General features: G+C 44.9%; 1 protein-coding gene across 3 annotated transcripts in view; it reads right to left on the bottom strand.

The window, feature by feature from the left end:
- Nucleotides 1-20,463, bottom strand: part of CACNA2D4 (calcium voltage-gated channel auxiliary subunit alpha2delta 4) — a 163,690-nt gene that overhangs the window by 119,484 nt on the left and 23,743 nt on the right. For 2 of the 3 annotated variants that reach the window (XM_075855699.1, XM_075855701.1), the window contains exons 5-24: nt 19,888-20,050; nt 19,204-19,335; nt 18,297-18,357; nt 17,887-18,037; nt 17,186-17,260; nt 16,426-16,515; nt 16,024-16,137; nt 15,577-15,655; nt 15,281-15,414; nt 13,311-13,328; nt 11,487-11,564; nt 9,446-9,526; nt 9,209-9,283; nt 7,382-7,468; nt 5,365-5,436; nt 5,051-5,112; nt 4,756-4,823; nt 3,486-3,531; nt 3,110-3,207; nt 568-661 (exon numbers count right to left, since the gene is read on the bottom strand). In XM_075855699.1, the coding sequence (XP_075711814.1) occupies nt 568-661; nt 3,110-3,207; nt 3,486-3,531; nt 4,756-4,823; nt 5,051-5,112; nt 5,365-5,436; nt 7,382-7,468; nt 9,209-9,283; nt 9,446-9,526; nt 11,487-11,564; nt 13,311-13,328; nt 15,281-15,414; nt 15,577-15,655; nt 16,024-16,137; nt 16,426-16,515; nt 17,186-17,260; nt 17,887-18,037; nt 18,297-18,357; nt 19,204-19,335; nt 19,888-20,050 (1,778 nt within the window). The remainder of the gene's footprint in view (nt 1-567; nt 662-3,109; nt 3,208-3,485; nt 3,532-4,755; nt 4,824-5,050; nt 5,113-5,364; nt 5,437-7,381; nt 7,469-9,208; nt 9,284-9,445; nt 9,527-11,486; nt 11,565-13,310; nt 13,329-15,280; nt 15,415-15,576; nt 15,656-16,023; nt 16,138-16,425; nt 16,516-17,185; nt 17,261-17,886; nt 18,038-18,296; nt 18,358-19,203; nt 19,336-19,887; nt 20,051-20,463) is intronic. The other variant, XM_075855700.1, reaches the window with a different exon arrangement.

The raw sequence follows: 20,463 nt of genomic DNA, 5'->3' as shown, positions 1-20,463 counted from the left end.
GGTAGCAGCAGTCACCCATCTTTCCCAGTCTCCTGACTAGTAAATCGGCTTGGTTAAGCAATGATACATCCCTGCTCGCATATCACTGCATATCTCTGCCGTTCAGAGGTCTGGGAAAGCTGGGTAGTTGCTTCTGGATGCTGTAACGGGGCCCTTATCAATCAGCTTTCCCAAAGGGCTGAACAGAATTTTGAAATACCCGACAGAGAAATATGACTTAAGGTCCAGGCGCGCAACAGATGGCAGGTCTTACTCCGGGTGAATCCAGAGAACAATACCGGCACTGTGTGCAGCCCGGGCGCCATATAATCATATAACCAGCTCGATAACCGACGAGATCTCCCGCCAGTATCAGAGCGGCCGCACTCCGGGATTTACAGCCTTGTACTGGGTGCAAACAGCAATCACCTCCCGGAGGCAGCAAAACCTGAAGCTTCAATCTCAGGATCATTTCTACTGGTCGTCTCCTCACAACAAGAAACATTCACCAGTGCAGGCGGAAAAGGGGGTGTGGGAGGGGGGTTATTTTGCAATTCCTCTGGCGGACTATATTCTTCATCTACTTACTTGGACATATTGAGAGCCAGCTGAGTCCAGTAAGCTTCTAGTGGAGCAGTCACCACCGCGTCAAATAAAACTTCCTTCACCAACTCCTCATCACCTGAAATTACATAAATGTTAACGAATGAATGGAATCGAAATAAACAGCAGAGACGCTGTATACACGATATTTATATCCTGTATTGTACTCCAGAGCTGCGCTCACTATTCTGCTGGTGGAGTCACTGTGTACATACATTACATTACTTATCCTGTACTGATCCTGAGTTACATCCTGTATTATACTCCAGAGCTGCACTCACTATTCTGCTGGTGGAGTCACTGTGTACATACATTACATTACTTATCCTGTACTGATCCTGAGTTACATCCTGTATTATACTCCAGAGCTGCACTCACTATTCTGCTGGTGGAGGCACTGTGTACATACATTACATTACTTATCCTGTACTGATCCTGAGTTACATCCTGTATTATACTCCAGAGCTGCACTCACTATTCTGCTGGTGGAGTCACTGTGTACCTACATTACATTACTTATCCTGTACTGATCCTGAGTTACATCCTGTATTATACTCCAGAGCTGCACTCACTATTCTGCTGGTGGAATCACTGTGTACATACATTACATTACTTATCCTGTACTGATCCTGAGTTATATCCTGTATTATACACCAGAGCTGCACTCACTATTCTGCTGGTGGAGTCACTGTGTGCATACATTACATTACTTATCCTGTACTGATCCTGAGTTATATCCTGTATTATACTCCAGAGCTGCACTCACTATTCTGCTGGTGGAGTCACTGTGTACATACATTACATTACTTATCCTGTACTGATCCTGAGTTATATCCTGTATTATACTCCAGAGCTGCACTCACTATTCTGCTGGTGGAGTCACTGTGTACATACATTACATTACTTATCCTGTACTGATCCTGAGTTACATCCTGTATTATACTCCAGAGCTGCACTCACTATTCTGCTGGTGGAGTCACTGTGTACATACATTACATTACTTATCCTGTACTGATCCTGAGTGACATCCTGTATTATACTCCAGAGCTGCACTCACTATTCTGCTGGTGGAGTCACTGTGCACATACATTACATTACTTATCCTGTATGGATCCTGAGTGACATCCTGTATTATACTCCAGAGCTGCACTCACTATTCTGCTGGTGGAGTCACTCTGTACATACATTACATTACTTATCCTGTACTGATCCGGAGTTACATCCTGTATTATACTCCAGAGCTGCACTCACTATTCTGCTGGTGGAGTCACTGTGTACATACATTACATTACTTATCCTGTACTGATCCTGAGTTACATCCTGTATTATACTTCAGAGCTGCACTCATTATTCTGCTTGTGGAGTCACTGTGTACATACATTACATTACTGATCCTGTACTGATCCTGAGTTATATCCTGTATTATAATCCAGAGCTGCACTCACTATTCTGCTGGTGGCATCACTATGTATATAAATTACATTACTTATCCTGTACTGATCCTGAGTTATATCCTGTATTATAATCCAGAGCTGCACTCACTATTCTGCTGGTGGAGTCACTGTGTACATACATTACATTACTTATCCTGTACTGATCCTGAGTTATATCCTGTATTATACTCCAGAGCTGCACTCACTATTCTGCTGGTGGAGTCACTGTGCACATAAATTACATTACTTATCCTGTATGGATCCTGAGTGACATCCTGTATTATACTCCAGAGCTGCACTCACTATTCTGCTGGTGGAGTCACTCTGTACATACATTACATTACTTATCCTGTACTGATCCGGAGTTATATCCTGTATTATACTCCAGAGCTGCACTCACTATTCTGCTGGTGGAGTCACTGTGTACATACATTACATTACTTATCCTGTACTGATCCTGAGTTACATCCTGTATTATACTTCAGAGCTGCACTCATTATTCTGCTTGTGGAGTCACTGTGTACATACATTACATTACTGATCCTGTACTGATCCTGAGTTATATCCTGTATTATAATCCAGAGCTGCACTCACTATTCTGCTGGTGGCATCACTATGTATATAAATTACATTACTTATCCTGTACTGATCCTGAGTTATATCCTGTATTATAATCCAGAGCTGCACTCACTATTCTGCTGGTGGAGTCACTGTGCACATAAATTACATTACTTATCCTGTACTGATCCGGAGTTATATCCTGTATTATACTCCAGAGCTGCACTCACTATTCTGCTGGTGGAGTCACTGTGTACATACATTACTAATCCTGTACTGATCCTGAGTAATGTAATGTATGTACACAGTGACTCCACCAGCAGAATAGTGAGTGCAGCTCTGGAGTCAACTCTTGTAAATAATGGCTTAGAATACACACGTAGCTCACACACCTCTCTTCTAATCATCTTATAGTAATTATGGGTAGGAGGATAACACAACATACTGCGGCGTCCTAATTGGTCATGTGACCAGGACATTGGGATTTATAGTACGCCCACCATTACAATATAGTTATTGGCACCATTATGACTTACACTCCAGGTCTGGCTCCTCTCCAGTCAGGAAACGAGTGACTGCCTGTAGTTGATTGAGCTTGCGGTGGTCGGGGTCTATGTCCGTAATGCAGTATATCCTGGGGGGTGAGAACACAATAATACACATGCTGGTCCTATAATTAAGAGCACTGATAGAGCATTGGGGGTCACCCCTGTATCCCCAAATGTTCTTGAGGTTAGAGGGAGTTCTCGCTGTATGCCCCCATCAATATTACTTCTATTACAATTCTAGAAATAGAAAGCGAAGCATCTGGTAAAAGTTGCATGACGGCGCAGACGAGCCGATCAAGTATCAGACACCCCCCCCTGTGCCCGATGTACAAGGACTGTAAAGTGATCGGTTATAATCTCTTACCACTCATTGGCCAGAGAGAGGTCAGGATGCAGCAGGTCATGAAGCCCTAAAAATAAAGAAGGGGACACGTGGTCATCAGGTGGTCTCAGTAGTGCAGCCTCAGGCTTAGGGCCTTAAACGTCAAATTCTCTCAGCAAAGAAGGAAATTATCAAAAAATAATTTTTGACATTTATGGTTTACTGCAGGTCTCCTTGAAGGCTTGAGCCACATGACAGAATATTGTCACCGAGTATCACATGACCACATACTTACCCTGTGACGCCCGAAGGCCCGGCCTCCTGGGATAAAGTTTCATCCCAACTGACCGCTGCAACCTGTGATCGGCCGCAGCGGTCACATGGGACGAAACGTCACCCCAGGAGGCCGGGCCTGGACGAAGAAGCACAGAATTCTGGGTAAGTATAAAATTTATTATTTTCGGATCGCGATTTTTACGGCGGAACACCAGCTTTTCCGACCGCAAAAATCGCAACGTCTGCTATTTATTGCAGGTTTTACCTTCCCATTGAATTAGATGGGGAAAACCGCGCGCAAAAAAAAATAAAAAAGCAGCAATTACGCAAATACAATTGACTGCGGATTTTTAAAAAAACGCACCGTAGGTAAATTTGAGCGTTTTTTCCGCTTATTTACGCAGCGTGTGGAGGAGATTTGTTCTCTCTAATCCACTTTGCTGCTACTGTATTATGCTGCGGATTTCCCGCAATTAAATGTGTTGCGCAAAATTGTCAGTATTAGGGCCTGTTCACACCACCGTTCGCTTTCCGTTCGGGTGAACCGCGCAACGGAAAGTGAAACTGAAACCACAGCTTCCGTTTCCATCACCATTGAGATCAATGGTGACGGAAACATCGCTAATGGTTTCCGTTCGTCACCGTTCCGGCAGGTTTCCGTTTTAGACGACGGAATCAATAGCGGAGTCGACTGCGCTATTGATTCCATCAGAAAACCGGAAACCTGCCGGAATGGTGACGAACGGAAACCATTAGCGATGTTTCCGTCACCATTGATCTCAATGGGGATGGAAACGGAAGCTGTGGTTTCACTTTCACTTTCCGTTGCGCGGTTCACCCGACAGAAACCTCCGACGGAACCCCGGAACGGAAAGCGAACGGTGATGTGAACGGGCCCTTAACGCTACGTGTGAACCCGGCCTTATTGTGGAGAGGGAGGACTTCTGAGCCGGTTCTCACACCCTATAGGAAAGGGTTATAGGGCTAAATACGACAATCTATCCAGACCTACGTAGGATGAGGAGCGCGCGCTCACCTTCTTCCAGCGAGGTGTTTCCCATGAGGATGAACTCTCCATGTCCGCGGGTCAACACAACCCCGAGGCTAAAAGGAAATCAAAATCCTATTAAATACATTTATGATATAAGAGGCAAAATGTTATTTTGTGCCTACAAAATACATTGTGTTTTTTCTTAAAATAATTTTGTGAATAATTTATTCGGCGCCAACAAAACTTTTTCCATATTGAGGCGGAGACAATTTTAAGAATATAGACATTTCCACTTCCTATAGAAATGAGGAAAACATGGCCGCCCCTCCCGCCTCCTCACCTGAAGGGGGTGTCACTGATGTCCGTGTAGAAGTAGTCGCAGGTCAGGAACAGGACGCGTTTCTGTAGAATAAGATGTTCAGTTGGCTGCAGGATACAGCGGGGGGTGAAATGACTTTTCTTGGCCCTAAATGACCCTTTTACATTGGTAGGAGTGGGCTAAAGCGGATTGTGTCATGCTCCGCCCCCGCTCACATCAGGCTTCATAAAGATGACAGACTGCCGGGCCCATAAGGAGAACGGTGGGGGGAGGGGGGGCAGTCTTAAGTTTTGCCCAGAATATAATTGGTTAATAAGAGGTGTCTGCCCACTTACCCCTTTGTCAACCGTGACCTTCACCTTCATACTGAGGGATCCCGTCTCTCCGTTGATCATTGCAGTTCGGAGCTGTGTGCAGGAAAAAAATGTGAGGCTCAACACCCAGAGGTCATGAAACCCCTATAGAATATACACTATATGGCCAAAATTATGTTGATCCCCCATTTAATGGAGTTCAGGTGATTAAGCCACATCCATTGAAAACAGATACATAAATCCAAGTGTAAGTGTTATTATTATCTACTAGATCTGCCCCGGTCACCTGTAAGTGTTATCATCTGCTAGATCATCCCCGGTCACCTGTAAGTGTTATTATCTGCTAGATCTGCCCAGTCACCTATAAGTGTTATTATTATCATCTGCTAGAGCATCCCCGGTCAACTGTAAGTGTTATTACCTGCTAGATCTGCCCAGTCACCTGTGTTATTATCATCTGCTAGATCATCCCCGGTCACCTGTAAGTGCTATTATTATCTACTAGATCTGCCCCGGTCACCTGTAAGTGTTATCATCTGCTAGATCATCCCCTGTCACCTGTAAGTGTTATTATCTGCTAGATCTGCCCAGTCACCTATAAGTGTTATTATTATCATCTGCTAGAGCATCCCCGGTCAACTGTAAGTGTTATTACCTGCTAGATCTGCCCAGTCACCTGTGTTATTATCATCTGCTAGATCATCCCCGGTCACCTGTAAGTGCTATTATTATCTACTAGATTTGTCCAGTCACCTGTGTTATTATCTGCTAGATCTGCCCAGTCACCAGTGTTCTTATTATCTGCTAGATCTGCCCAGTCACCAGTGTTCTTATTATCTGCTAGATCTGCCCAGTCACCTGTAAGTGCTATTATCTACTAGATTTGTCCAGTCACCGGTGTTATTATTATCTGCTAGATCTGCCCAGTCACCAGTAAGTGTTATTATTATCTGCTAGATCTGCCCAGTCACCAGTGTTCTTATTATCTCCTAGATCTGCCCAGTCACCTGTAGGTGCTATTATTATTATTATCTGTCCTGCTCACCTGTAGGTGCTATTATTATCTACTAGATCTTCCCCGGTCACCTGTAAGTGTTGTTATTATTTTCTGCTAGATCTGTCCAGTCACCTGTAAGTGTTATCTTCTGCTAGATCTGTTCTGGTCACCTGTAAGTGCTATTATTGTGAAGTGGAAGCGTCTATGAGTAACAGCGCAGCCACAAAGCGTTACACCACGTAACTCACACAGCGAATTCCATAAAGACATGGGTTGAGGAATTTGGTGTGGGGAAGCGAGTGGCTGTACAGATTACGGTTCTCACAAATGGGCGCAAATTCCCGCACTGCTAAATCTTGTAGAAAGCCTTCCCAGAAGAGTGGATCCATTTATACATGCAAAAAGAGGCCAACTCCATGTTAACGCTCATGGTTGTGGAATGGGTTGTCCGACAGGCTCATTTATTTGTGACGTCAGGGGTCCACATACTTTGGGCAAATTAGTGTAGCTACAGTATCAGATATTACTAGGTCATCTACACCCATAAAATCTTCCCGATGGTGGCCATGTTGTTCCTTCAATTGGTAGCCATAAGAGCTATATTTATGGAACCCAGTATTAAGCATATGAGTTATGGCTGCAACAAGATGAAAGGCTGTGGAGTCGGAGAACCAACAGGAAACCAACAGAATTGTGAACGCAGCTCTGGATGCAAACGGCGTACAAGACGTGTAACAAAAAAGGTAAAGACCGGTATCTGCAAACTCCAATATCGTATGAGGTTTAATTAGTTTAAAACGAAGGCAGAGGACTGCAATGATTTACTTAGTGGGATGCAGTACCATCATGCAGCCAGTAGGAGTCACTATTACTAGATTTACTTATTTTTCCTCAAAGTTGGCAAATACTCCAGCACTGCTGAGCCGAACCAGTACATTTCCAGCGCAGATTGACCTAAAGAGACGTCCGTGAAGCAGTGAAATGTATATAGAATATTTAGAGACAATATAGACCTCGAGAAGGATGGCGCTATGGACTCACAATCTCGTCCCGATCCTCCCACTCGACTTCTGAAAGGTCAACGCTGTTGTAATTCGGCTTTGGTCTTAGTTTCTTTCCTTCCTTATACTGAAAGAGAACAGGAGACAAAAGGGACAAGGCAGGAAGACGGACGGTAATTAAGCTCCCACAATGCACTGCATAAAGAGCAGCCAACAGAATTGTGAATGCAGCTCTGCCTGTGACTAGAGTATAAGACATTAAGTAATCCGAGATGAATACAAGAAGGTAAATAAAATAAAGTTACATTTTATTTAAATTTGAACGTTTGTTCCTAAGCGGAGCGTTACTTTAAAGTTGCTCTTCTCCTTCACAACCATTTTTTTTTATTATTATCCCAATGCATCTAAAATAAATAATAAAAGCAACTCAATTAAATTTAACTTCATTAAAAACTTCCTATCATTTTGTTTCTAAAACATCTATACAAAACTATGCATCTCCATGGTAACAGACTACAAACAGGCCCTGTGTAGTCAGATGCTGCAGTCACATGACCTAACTGTCCTCTACTTCTTACTAACCTACCGAATGTATTTAACTCTTTCCTGTCGCAACCATTTTTTCAGGTTTAAATTTTTTTATTTTTTCCTCCCCGCCTTCCAAGAGCCATAACTTTTTTATTTTTCCGTCAATGGAGCGGTGCGAGGGCTTATTTTTTTTTGCGGGAGGAGTTGTAGTTTCTATTAGTAGCACTTAAAGTGCCATATAATGTACTGGGAAACGGAAAAAAATATATATTTGCGGGCTGAAATTGGAAGAAACTGCGATTCCTCAATTGCTTTTTGTGTTTCGTTTTTACATCTTTCACCGTGTGGTAAAAACAACAACTTAACTTCATTCTGTGGCGCAATAGGATTACGGTGATACCAAATTTATATAGATTTTATTTTATATTTTACTACTTTTAAAGAAAAAAAAAACTTTTTAAAAAAAATAATTGATTTTTGTCGCCACATTCTGAGAGCAAGAACTATTTTTTCATCGATTGAGCGGTGGGACGGATCTAATTTTTGCGGGACGAGCTGTAGTTTTTATCGGTATTATTTTTTGGTACACAATTTTTTGATCACTTTTTATGACACTTTTCTGGGAGCGAAGTGGACCAAAAAAAACAACTATTTTGGGGTCTTAAATGTTTTATATTTTTACAGCGTTCACCGTGCGTGTTAAATAATGCTAGATTTTTATCGTTCAGAGTTTTACGGACGCAGCGATACCAATTTTGTTAACGTTTTTATTTTTACATTACTTTATAACAGGAAAATAGTTTTTGTTTTTTTTGAACATTCACTTTTTTTTCATTTATTTTTTTTACACATTTCATCAGTCCCTCTAGGGGACTTGAACCAGCGATCGTTAGATACTAACGAATTGCAGTATATTGTCATTTTTACAGGCAACGGTACGCAGAAGCAGAGTGAAGGCGTTCCTGGAGGCCTTCATTAGGCCCCTGGGCTGCCATGACAACCTCCGTCACCTGATCTCACTGCAGGGGGGGGGGGGGTGAGCTGTCAGAGGGGGCCGTCCCCCTCTTTTCAACACCTCAGATGCTGCGGTCACGATCGGCCGCAGAATTTGAGGGGTCAAACAGCCAGGTTCAGCGCGACGGTGCTCAGTGGTTGCATTGCTGTAGTGCAGCACCAGACAAAGTTTTGGCTGGAACCTCCTGGACCCTGCTGCAAATTCTGTACCATACCCCCCTCCCCCAAATCCTATCCTCAGCCCCACAGGGGACGGGAGTTGATGCGAGCGGCCGTATTGTGTTATAGCAGCTACTAAGTGGCTAAAGTAATGAGTATCACTCACCAGGGGGCGCAGGTCCGGGTGTGAGAGTATGTATCCGTTATTGGTGTTCAGAAAGGCGTAACCGTGAACTCCGAGCTGACGTGACGAGAAACAGATAAACAAGTTACATTTTTCTGGTAAAATCCTCATATAGCGAGCACAGTCCCAGCATAGACAGCATTGTATGGTAGAATTACACAGAGTCACCACTAGATGGCGGCGTGGACGTGTATTAGGATTTCACCAGTTATTTCTCACCTTGTACCTGGGGGCCAACTTCAAAAGTTCACGCAAGGGAACGTCCGATCCTACAACTCCCAACAGAATCCCCTCCGATCTCTGCGGGGAAGAGGAAGAAATCGTTCCAGATGATAAATTACTAGGAAAAGGTCTCTAATATTTGCAGTGGTCACATGAATAGTCACAACCAGTGCAATGTCCCCAGAGACCCCTTCGTGATGCCATTAGAGGATGGGGGTGTAGTCATCTGTAGAAATGAATATATGGCCATACATGTGGAAACCTCCTGATAGCAGCTGATTGGACCCTTGAGCGTCTTCGGTTACATCTGTTTCTGGGAAAGTTGGGTGACAACCAATATGGAGGCCATTGCGCCTGAACGTCCAACCACCCTAGTCAGCGATATGGAAGAAAAGGGCGACTAGGCCACTTGTCATTCAGAGCTCTGTGACATGAAGCCATTTGCGGTGGTCACTCAGCTTTCCAAGAAACAGAAAACTTAGAACAGAACCTTTTTTTTAGACAGAAGAGAACGACTCAATGATTTCCTCTTCATCTCATCTTCGCTCTCTGGCAGTCTCCCCTGTCCCGGCAGTCTCGTGCTCTCTCTCCGGCAGTCTCCCCTGTCCCGGCAGTCTCGTGCTCTCTCCTGCAGTCTCCCCTGTCCCGGCAGTCTCGTGCTCCCTCTCTGGCAGTCTCCCCTGTCCCGGCAGTCTCATGGTCTCTCTCTCTGGCAGTCTCCCCTGTCCCGGCAGTCTCATGTTCTCTCTCTGGCAGTCTCCCCTGTCCCGGCAGTCTCATGTTCTCTCTCTGGCAGTCTCCCCTGTCCCGGCAGTCTCATGCTCGCTCTCTGGCAGTCTCCCCTGTCCCGGCAGTCTCATTCTCTCGCTCTCTGGCAGTCTCCCCTGTCCCGGCAGTCTCATGGTCTCTCTCTCTGGCAGTCTCCCCTGTCCCGGCAGTCTCATGTTCTCTCTCTGGCAGTCTCCCCTGTCCCAGCAGTCTCGTGCTCGCTCTCTGGCAGTCTCCCCTGTCCCGGCAGTCTCATGCTCGCTCTCTGGCAGTCTCATTCTCTCTGGCAGTCTCCCCTGTCCCGGCAGTCTCATTCTCTCTGGCAGTCTCCCCTGTCCCGGCAGTCTCATTCTCGCTCTCTGGCAGTCTCCCCTGTCCCGGCAGTCTCATTCTCTCTCTCTGGCAGTCTCCCCTGTCCCGGCAGTCTCGTGCTCTCTCTCTGGCAGTCTCCCCTGTCCCGGCAGTCTCGTGCTCGCTCTCTGGCAGTCTCATTCTCTCTGGCAGTCTCCCCTGTCCCGGCAGTCTCCCCTGTCCCGGCAGTCTCATTCTCTCTCTCTCTGGCAGTCTCCCCTGTCCCGGCAGTCTCATTCTCTCTCTCTCTGGCAGTCTCCCCTGTGCCGGCAGTCTCGTGCTCTCTCTCTGGCAGTCTCATTCTCTCTCTCTGGCAGTCTCCCCTGTCCCGGCAGTCTCATTCTCTCTCTCTCTGGCAGTCTCCCCTGTCCCGGCAGTCTCATTCTCTCTCTCTGGCAGTCTCCCCTGTCCCGGCAGTCTCGTGCTCTCTCTCTGGCAGTCTCATTCTCTCTCTCTGGCAGTCTCCCCTGTCCCGGCAATCTCATTCTCTCTCCATGGCAGTCTCCCCTGTCCCGGCAGTCTCGTGCTCTCTCTCTGGCAGTCTCGTTCTCTCTCTCTGGCAGTCTCCCCTGTCCCGGCAGTCTCGTGCTCTCTCTCTGGCAGTCTCATTCTCTCTCTGGCAGTCTCCCCTGTCCTGGCAGTCTCGTGCTCTCTCCATGGCAGTCTCCCCTGTCCCAGCAGTCCCGTGCTCTCTCTGGCAGTCTCCTCTGTCCCGGCAGTCCCGTGCTCTCTCTGGCAGTCTCGTTCTCTCTCTCTGGCAGTCTCCCCTGTCCCGGCAGTCTCGTGCTCTCTCTCTGGCAGTCTCATTCTCTCTCTCTCTGGCAGTCTCCCCTGTCCTGGCAGTCTCGTGCTCTCTCCATGGCAGTCTCCCCTGTCCCAGCAGTCCCGTGCTCTCTCTGGCAGTCTCGTTCTCTCTTACCGTCTCGTTTTTCTTGCTGAACACGGGCATGGCCACCGTTGTCATGAGCAGCAGACTCTGGGCCTGGGAAGCAAAGAGCTGCGGACAGACAGAAAAACGTTCATTAGATCAATACATTATCTGCGCCGGACGCCACAGAGCAGGGCGCCGGGTCACGGCGTGCCTCCCCGCCACCTCTTCTGTGTAACTTTCTCAGGACACGACTGACGCCATCCTCTGCAGAGCATTCCTCTAATCAGGCATTTGGCTAATCTGATAGTCCGGCCCCAGTTTGCCTGATAATCCAGAATCTCAAAAAGGAACCTAAAGCTTAAAGTGGTCGTCCAGTCTTCCCAAAATAAGGTTTTAATCAGAAAAAGTTCGGTAACTGACTAGGTCTCATTTCTTCACCATTTTCAAGATCTCTGCTTGGCATCTGTGAATGGAAACATTACTATTCACATCGAGAGGGTGACAACCCGTCCTGATCGCGTCCTGCTTACACAGGTGTATGAGAAATTGAAACGTATTGTTGTAGAGCGGCTTTTCACCGCAGTACAGATCGATCACCACATTCAACGACAAGGCCGCGAAACTTGGATGCCGAGCCGGATTCAGCTCGTATTTTGTAATAAAAGGTGTTTCCTCCTATCCTTAGCCTAGATACATTTATGTAATATAATATCAAATACTTTCACCCACTAAAGGGATTTACTTCGAGATATAAGAATGACGGCCTATCCTTAAAATCGGTCTTAACGTGTGATCGGTGGGGGTCCCGGGGGTCTGGTACTGCAGATCCTTCCCAGCTAAGTCTCATTTATGCGAGCGACTCACTAAACTTTCTATGGCGAAAGAACTGATCATCAGAGGCTTTGTGGTTTGGGGTTTCCATGATATTTTCGAGTGCACAATGCCAAGCAGCTGCTAGTAAGAGGTAAAGCCACCACGTAAAGTTACAGCAGTACCCGAGTTATATCTTCAAACTACTCCGGACATATGAAGACACCCACCTATATGCGGTGCCACAGGGAGAATATTCTTTCCTCCAGGGGAATCCTAATCTAGACCCACATGAAACGCGTCAGCGTGGGCAGTTGTGCACATTTGATTTATGTTAGTAATGATCTTCTGTGTGTGTCTTTATCCCATGATGGGGAGCAAAGTGCCAAGTCAACGCTGCCAATAAAATCATCACCCAACTGGTTGCTGGGCAGAACCACTGAGCTGTTTGCAGATTTCCCAGCAACTATCAGATGTACTGGTGCGCCGTCCCGGTCTGTCGCTCGCCTGTCCAAGAAGAAGCTGAATAATCAAACATCCGCTCCTTCCATCAAGACTTAATTGTGTTTGTCACCTTCCTCGTATGCGCTATATCCGCCCGCTACAGCGAGCCGCACCATCTGCCGCCATCAGCACCTTGGAACATCTTACAATACAACGTCTCGTCTTGTACCGCCATATTACGTAACACTGAATATAGAATGTAACCCAAAACATACAGTGGAGGAAGAAACCCGATCTGAGCATGGTTGGTCACCCAGCTTTCCTAGAATCCAGAATGGCAAATCTGCCCTCAAGCTCCATATCAGGATGGAAATAAGCAGATTCGAGAGCCTGGAAAAGCAGAGTGACATACCAAGAGGGAGGTGCAATGACGGCCATGTTGACGGTCACCCAGCTTTCCCAGAAACAGAATAATTTGGCAAAGTTTAGAATTGTGTTTTCCTACGACAACATGACACAATGACAAATGATGTGCGCGATGAGCAAAAAGGTGACACTTTCACAAACACGAACACCACTGGGACACGAGGCACCCACAACACCAAATGCACCGGTTACCTCTTCGGTTTGTGGCAGCTGTCGCACGGGATGGAGGATGGGATGAAGGGTGGAAGGGAACCAGATGGGGGAAAAAAAATGGTACGAAATTACAATGAGAAACGAGACACAGAAATGAGACAAATGAATGAATACAGTGAAATTCCTCTAATCCGGCATCTGATAATCCGGAACCGATCACCTCACATCGATGGTGGATTAGAGGAAATTACCGTACACTCTATTAGTCAGTCACGACTATGCTGGAGCTGCGGTCTGCCACCATACACATACTGGTGGGTGAGGAAGGCGACGCTTAGCAGCAGGGTGGCGCTACTACTACGACTGCCCAAAATAAACGAGCGGCCTTCCCGTTAAAAAAAATAATCCCGGTTTTATGTAAATAGATCTTAATCATCATAAAAAGATCTGCAAAATTTCCAATGGACTGTGTTTTAATTAGATTCACCATTTCCAAGATCTCTGCTTGCGGTCAGTAAATGGAAACCCATCCTGACCTTGTATTTCGCATAGCTAGGGGGGCTTGTTACAATTGTATCCAGTCTAGACAATTATGTGTGAGCTTCACTAATACATTTTACCTGCAATGATACATTGTAACAAACTATCAGGACAGGAGATTTGCACTGCTGCTGCGTTTACCTCACAGACGATTCTGTAGCCGACCCTCAGCTGTGGGAAGTACAAGGTCAGGATGGGTTTTTAGCTTCTGAATATAAAACAAGAATGTTCCTATTCACTGACATAAAGCAGAGATTGAGAACAGTGAGGAATTGAAACATGTTAGAAAGTTGCAAAACGCGTTATTATGCAACAAATATATTTCTATTAAATAAAAACCCCTAATAATTGACGAGTGCCCCCATAACCGAAGACAAGACACAGCAGCGGACGCAGTAATATGGCCGGCGTACAATCATGTGAATGGGTTGTGACAATACTGGCGGATTATTTATGACCCTAGGGCAGTTTCCCGCAACAGTGAATGGGTCCGGCTGAGTTTCCTGGTTGTCACGGCAACTGCTCCATTTTCGTTTTGCCCATTTTTCATAGGTAACACGCCAATTTCATTACGAAATCACACAAATGGGAGGGGGGGGTAAACCACCACGTGTGGCCCAACCCTAAGGCCTCACGCACACGACCGTGGTGATGTGCACCGCTGTGATTTGCGGCTCGGACGGCCGTGGAGTGTCATCCGCTGACCGCCCAAAAATCGCAGGCCGCGCACATTCATTTCAATGAGCCTGGACCGCAAAATGCGGCCGTAATAAGACACGTCCTATATTTTTGCGGTCCAGGCTCCCGGGCAATGCACGGACCATGGAAACCAGTCGTGTGCATGGACCCATTGGAATGAATGGTGCCACAATTCACCCGCAGATGTGACCAGCAAGTGTCGCAACGTCTCTTACCTTGAGTCATCGTTCAATAGGAGTGAATGGGAAAAGTTACAGGACTAGTCTAGGTTCCTATTCGCTCCTATGAGAGTTGGACTGCTGCAAGTCGCGCCAAAGATGCAACTTCCGCAGGCTGCAACAATTGCACTAAAGGGCAAAATTTGTGCAGCAATTGTGCAACTAAAGAAACTGAACCACTGGAATATTCCGGGTCCACACGAGAGGAGAACACGAAATATCAGCGAATTAAAACGAAAGATCTGATAAATCAGTGATTGATCTGGTCATGTGAGGAGATTCAATGCATGTGACTGGTCCATTGACTATTGCTAGGCCTGGTAGGTGACGGGCCAGCAGTTTCCTTGAGTCAGTCTGGAAGTGATTGACAGGTCATTAAGCTTGCAATGTTGTAAAAGGACCGGTGATAATGGGACTGACAGCCCTGGCCCACCCCCCATAACATGAAGCAGCTTGATTTTAATTGGAAATTTAGTCAAACTGCATACAAGATGTTTATTCTTTCCCAGGGATCATTTGTAGGTGAAATTCATCAGCCAGGGATCAACCTACCGCACTGTCCATATACGCCTCCGTCCAGATTATATCGTGGTCGTGGTTGATAACCATTGGCCGGCTCAGGACATGCAGGTATTCCATTACGTTCTCCTGGACATCGGCCAGCGTGCTGATCTGTGTATAGTATCCTAGAACAAAAGCAAGACGAATATAAATAAAGCTAGTTGAAACAAAACGCATATGGACATTCTGTATGGAAACAGAAAAAACACCCCCAAAAAAAAAAAAAAAAGGAAATTGGTCTTCAATACCATATACATAAAGAAGATCCATCTATCAATGTCTGATACCTTTGTTGTTACATGCGATCCCTTTCACATTCTGCGCGAACGTCACCTCCCTCCCAATAAGGTACGTAAATATTCGGACCTAGAAAAAAAAAAAAAATAATTATGTACAAAATTATGGAGCAGTACACAGTACAGAGGAAACATCTCAGGAAAGACTAGGTCTAATTACATAGTCATACAGTAGAAATAAACGGAGATCAGAAAAGTTGGCACCGCAATGGGCATGAAAATCACCCCCTAGTAAACCCATTTTAGTTTTGAATCTGACTTTGATCTGAATTCCAGTTCCTATTAAGACAAGCTTAGTCAATCATGTTACGGATTTAGAGAATCACCTCAGGAAGACCTCACAGTCCACGAAAGTTATATGTGATTAACAAGCCATATAGAAAATTAATGGCAAATTAAATAAAATAAAACTAAAATTCCAGTAAATTCAGAGTCTACCTTCTTATCAGGCCAATTGTATTTCTCAAACACCGGCTCGTAATCTTCCACAGCTCCATCGGTTATCAGCATGATCGCCTGGTTACAAAGCCCACCTTGACCAGCCTCTCGGAACTACAAGAACACAGAAGAATACAGGGGCATTTCATTATGCGGCCTGTCATATCACAAATAACTACAGCAACTGCTTCTTAAAGGGGGAAAACGTTTCTCTTTAATTAACAAAACTGCTCCTTTATTTTGAGGATCGGTGGGGTAATGGCGGCATATCCCATCGATCACCTTCTATGGTAAGAAAACATCTTGAAACAAAAAGTTTTATAGCAACGTAAGAAAATAAAGGGAAGTTTTGTGATGTTTTCTGCCCAGTTCTGCTTAGACGCCTCTATGGGTGTACAGTACCTCCTTCAGGATTTTAAATGCCTCAATAAGTGCTATGTTGACGTTCCCCACACCTTTGGCCTGTAGTTCGTCTACCAGTTGCTTGAAATGCTGCAAACAAGGGAGAGAACGGAATGAAAGCGGTGATGTACTGGTAGCTGGCAGACTCATGAACACAGAGGGAAGTACTACGAGTTCTGGAGCTTTCAAGGTGCTTGGACCATTTTTGATTGAGGCATTTTCATTCTTGGTAACTTTTACAATGCGTCAAATTCAAGTTTCTATATTTTTTTTTATACTATTTTTTTCACTACTTCTTAAATGTGATCAAAGTTTCATTTTCCATTTGCTATTGCTCCAGTACAGTTATAAACACAAAATGAAGCAACTTCGTATATATTTGTCATTAAATATTTTCTACCATTTTGTGTGTACAGCTTCTATTCTGACCTATGTGTCTCCATGGGAACAGACTACCAACAAACTTTGTGTAGTCTGATCCAGCAGTCACAACCTTATCTATCCCTTCTTACGAACACACATTTGGTAGGTAACAAAAGTAGGGAATATTTGGAAGGGCCTATGACTGCAGAATCAGACTACACAGGGTTTGTAGTCTGTTACCACGGAGACACATAGGTCTACATAGTATCCGTAGACACAAAACAGTAGGAGATATTTAGTAAAGACTATTAGAAAAGTTGCTTTATTTTTAAAGTTGATGAGAAGGTGGATATGGCCTTTAATAAAATTAAAACCAGAAGACTCAGCAGTGACTTACCTCCCTATTATCTCTGTCTGCCTGCACCAAAATCCCCTTGAAACACGGCTCAATGTAATGGACGTAGTCGTTGTACTGGTTAAAAAAACAAAAAACACTAAATTACTAGTAAACCTGCCATGAGAACGTGGCACAGATCTGCAATCTCTATAACAGGATACAATACCAACCAATAAACTGGATCCACAAAAGGGAACACAAAATGACCAGCTCATTAAGCTGTGATCGCCCAATGATCTGCTCCTCTGACTGCACTTAAGCTGGGGTTGGACTTGGTCTCTGAACCCCAACAGGGCCCATTTCAACCTACACAACCAATTTGATTCTTATCGCCTCAATGCATCCAAAATGAAAAGCAATTTTGATGAAACATTTTTATTTCTACAGCTCCTATGCAGATCTGTGTCTCCATGGCAACAGACAACACGCAAACCCTGTGTAGTCTGATCCTCAAGCCATACTCCCTTCTATCTGGACCCTACCTCTTCTGAACATGCATTTGATAGACGAGCAGGATGTAAGAGGGAGATGAGAGTATAACTGCAGGATCAGACTACACAGGACTTGTTTGTCGTCTGTTACCATGGAAACAAGACTGTATACATAAAACCAAAAGGACATTTTTAATCACAATTACTTCATTATTTTTTTTTTAAATATGTTTCGATTCACGGGAGAAATATGGACTGGAAAAGACTTACAGCGATAATGTTGACAAAGTCGTTCTCTCCCAGCGTGTCCAGCAAGGTGTTAATCGTGTGTTTGGCGATGGTCATCCTTAGACCCTTCATGCTGCCGCTGATGTCCGCCACAATCACAATGTCCTTCGGAGAAGTAGCTGCCTGGATGTACCTTCAATTACAGAAGGGGTTTGTGATACAGTCAGCTGCAAGGGCCACGGAAGACTACAACTCCCACCATTTACAGCCAGGGGAAACCGGAAACACAGTTTATAAGTAAAGTTGGGGCTGAATGTTTCCTTATTTTCAGTAATGGTTGTACCCCTGACGTTACGACACCGTCAGTCCAAACTCCAGTTTAATAGATTTATTGAGAGGGGCCACAGAGCCGACATTTCTGGGAAACACAAAACCAAAACAGTCACACTCACCATCCACGATTTCTGCAGTCAAAGGAGATCACCCCATTTTCATCTGGGACCCATTTTATTCCTAAAATACATTGGAGAGCAGGTCAGGCTCTGTTCACATATGTCGGTCAGCTGTCTGGCAGCGCTGCATGCATTGACGAAGACCACAACCGACCCCATTAGGGTCAATAGACCATCAAGGGTCTGTCACTTGTCGTTGGGATCGGTCATACGACGGATGGGGCCCAGCGTCGGATGCCACGATATATATGTGAACAAGGCCTAGAAGTAGTCGAAAAGCTCAACTAGTGTATAAAAATTTATTCTCAGACTTCTTGTTTCAATCCCCCACAATTTAAGAGGTCTGCTTGCTGTCAGTGAATGGGAACATTCTTATTTACTGAAAACCTGAAATAATACTTCTCGCAGCGAAGGATTTGTTACAATTGTAGGAAATACTGATATTAGTCACTCAGTTCTGTAGGGAATAGAAAACAAGTTCCATTTGGAAATTTCACCATCACTTGGAGTAACAATTATTGCTGCACTCATAACATGTATTTTTTCTGAAATGTCGCCCCCCGATGTTGGGACATGGGAAGTTGTCTATAGAATGAATGAGGACCTTCACTGGGGTGTTCATACAGGTCTACACGATTCCCTCTCTAAGCCCCTTCCCGTCCCTGAAGACCGGCCATATGACCCTCTGGGTATTTCCCCCCCCCCCCCCTCACTTATTTGCGGTGACTATGTAGAGGGGGAGTCCTGTGCAGGTTCACATAGTCAATAGGAAAGTAGGAAGGGTCCAGGCTGCACTTGGCCTCCTCTTCTCATGGACTCCATAGCTGCATGGGCTTCTTCTATGGTATGGACGCCCAACGTAATCGGACAATATAGCCAAATTTTCCCCCCAATATTTCCTCATTACCTGGATACAGTCGGAAGAATCCAGTGGAGCTGCCGAAATACTGCCAGGTGAGCGTGGGGTCCCTATGAAAGTTATCCACGAACACAGGGTTTAACGCTTCGGACATGTACACCCCATTAAGGATATCTGGATCTGAAGGTGGGACATTTGAGAATATCAAGCATTACGATGGGTTCTCCAATGTATCAATGTTTATACAAAAAACTATAGTTTTAATCCGAACGTAACATTAGATAAATTTGCTACGCACATCAATTTTGCTAAATACATCATGGGGCATACTCCAGTCACATCCAGAGCTGCATTAGGAATTCTGCTGGTTTTTCTGTTAGGTAACAGGCTATAGGGACTCACATCCCTTGGCTGGTCCAAAATCTGTGAAGTGCATGCTCGGCTGTGTTGCATTGTGGGAGATGTAGTGTTTAAAGAAATATAACACTTCCCCCACAATGCATTGTGAAGAGGTTATTAAATATAAACTAAGCTTCTACCGTTTCAGAAAAAGACGCAAAAAAACAAACACTTGAATAGCCTAGCAAAAAAAAAAAAAGTTAAAGCTGTTAAACCCAGTGTGTACTCAATATACCCCTGTTATGCTACGATTTGCCCAATAGAGGGTACTATTGAGCAACGGGTACTTGCAAGCAGTTCCCCTCCCTTCCTGTAGAGGGCAGCATCACTCACCTTTGTTATAGACATTAGTAGGCAGCTGGATGTTACTGAGGGTTGTATTCACCTTGAGATTATTAAAGTGCTCGTTATTTTCAAGAATGAATTCATTCCCCAGCTCCAAATAATTATCATTCTCATCTTTCTCGTTAATCCTCACAGAATTATAGTACTCAAACTGCAAAGGGGAGAGAAGACTCGTTATCCACAAATCATTAGGTAAAGACACCGATCAGGCAGACTGAGGTAACGGTCACATACACTCAGCTTTTTAAAGGGGCAACTCCAGCAAAGATTGATAATGTTACAGTGCTCCGGACTCCTTATGTGAAGTCTGTGTCTTGTAAGTTCAGCTGTTTGTGCACCAAGCTTCAATTTTTGAGACAGGAAGTAGCTGTCTGACCAATACCATTGTCAGTCATGTAAATCTTATTTATCGGTCACTCAATCCTCAAGGTGTCTCCTCCTCCCTCTCTCAGCTATCCCTGGCAGTTGATCAAAGTGAGGGAACCCTCCCACGCCACTAACTATGCATCAAGATGCTGTGAATTCTTAAGTCAGTAGCTAGCTTCTCCTCCTACTTGGGTTTTG

The sequence above is a fragment of the Rhinoderma darwinii genome, chromosome 3 (assembly GCF_050947455.1).
Source record: "Rhinoderma darwinii isolate aRhiDar2 chromosome 3, aRhiDar2.hap1, whole genome shotgun sequence".
NCBI lineage: Eukaryota > Metazoa > Chordata > Amphibia > Anura > Rhinodermatidae > Rhinoderma > Rhinoderma darwinii.
Note: the sequence above shows the minus strand (reverse complement) of the source record. Positions and strands in the feature narration are given on the sequence as shown.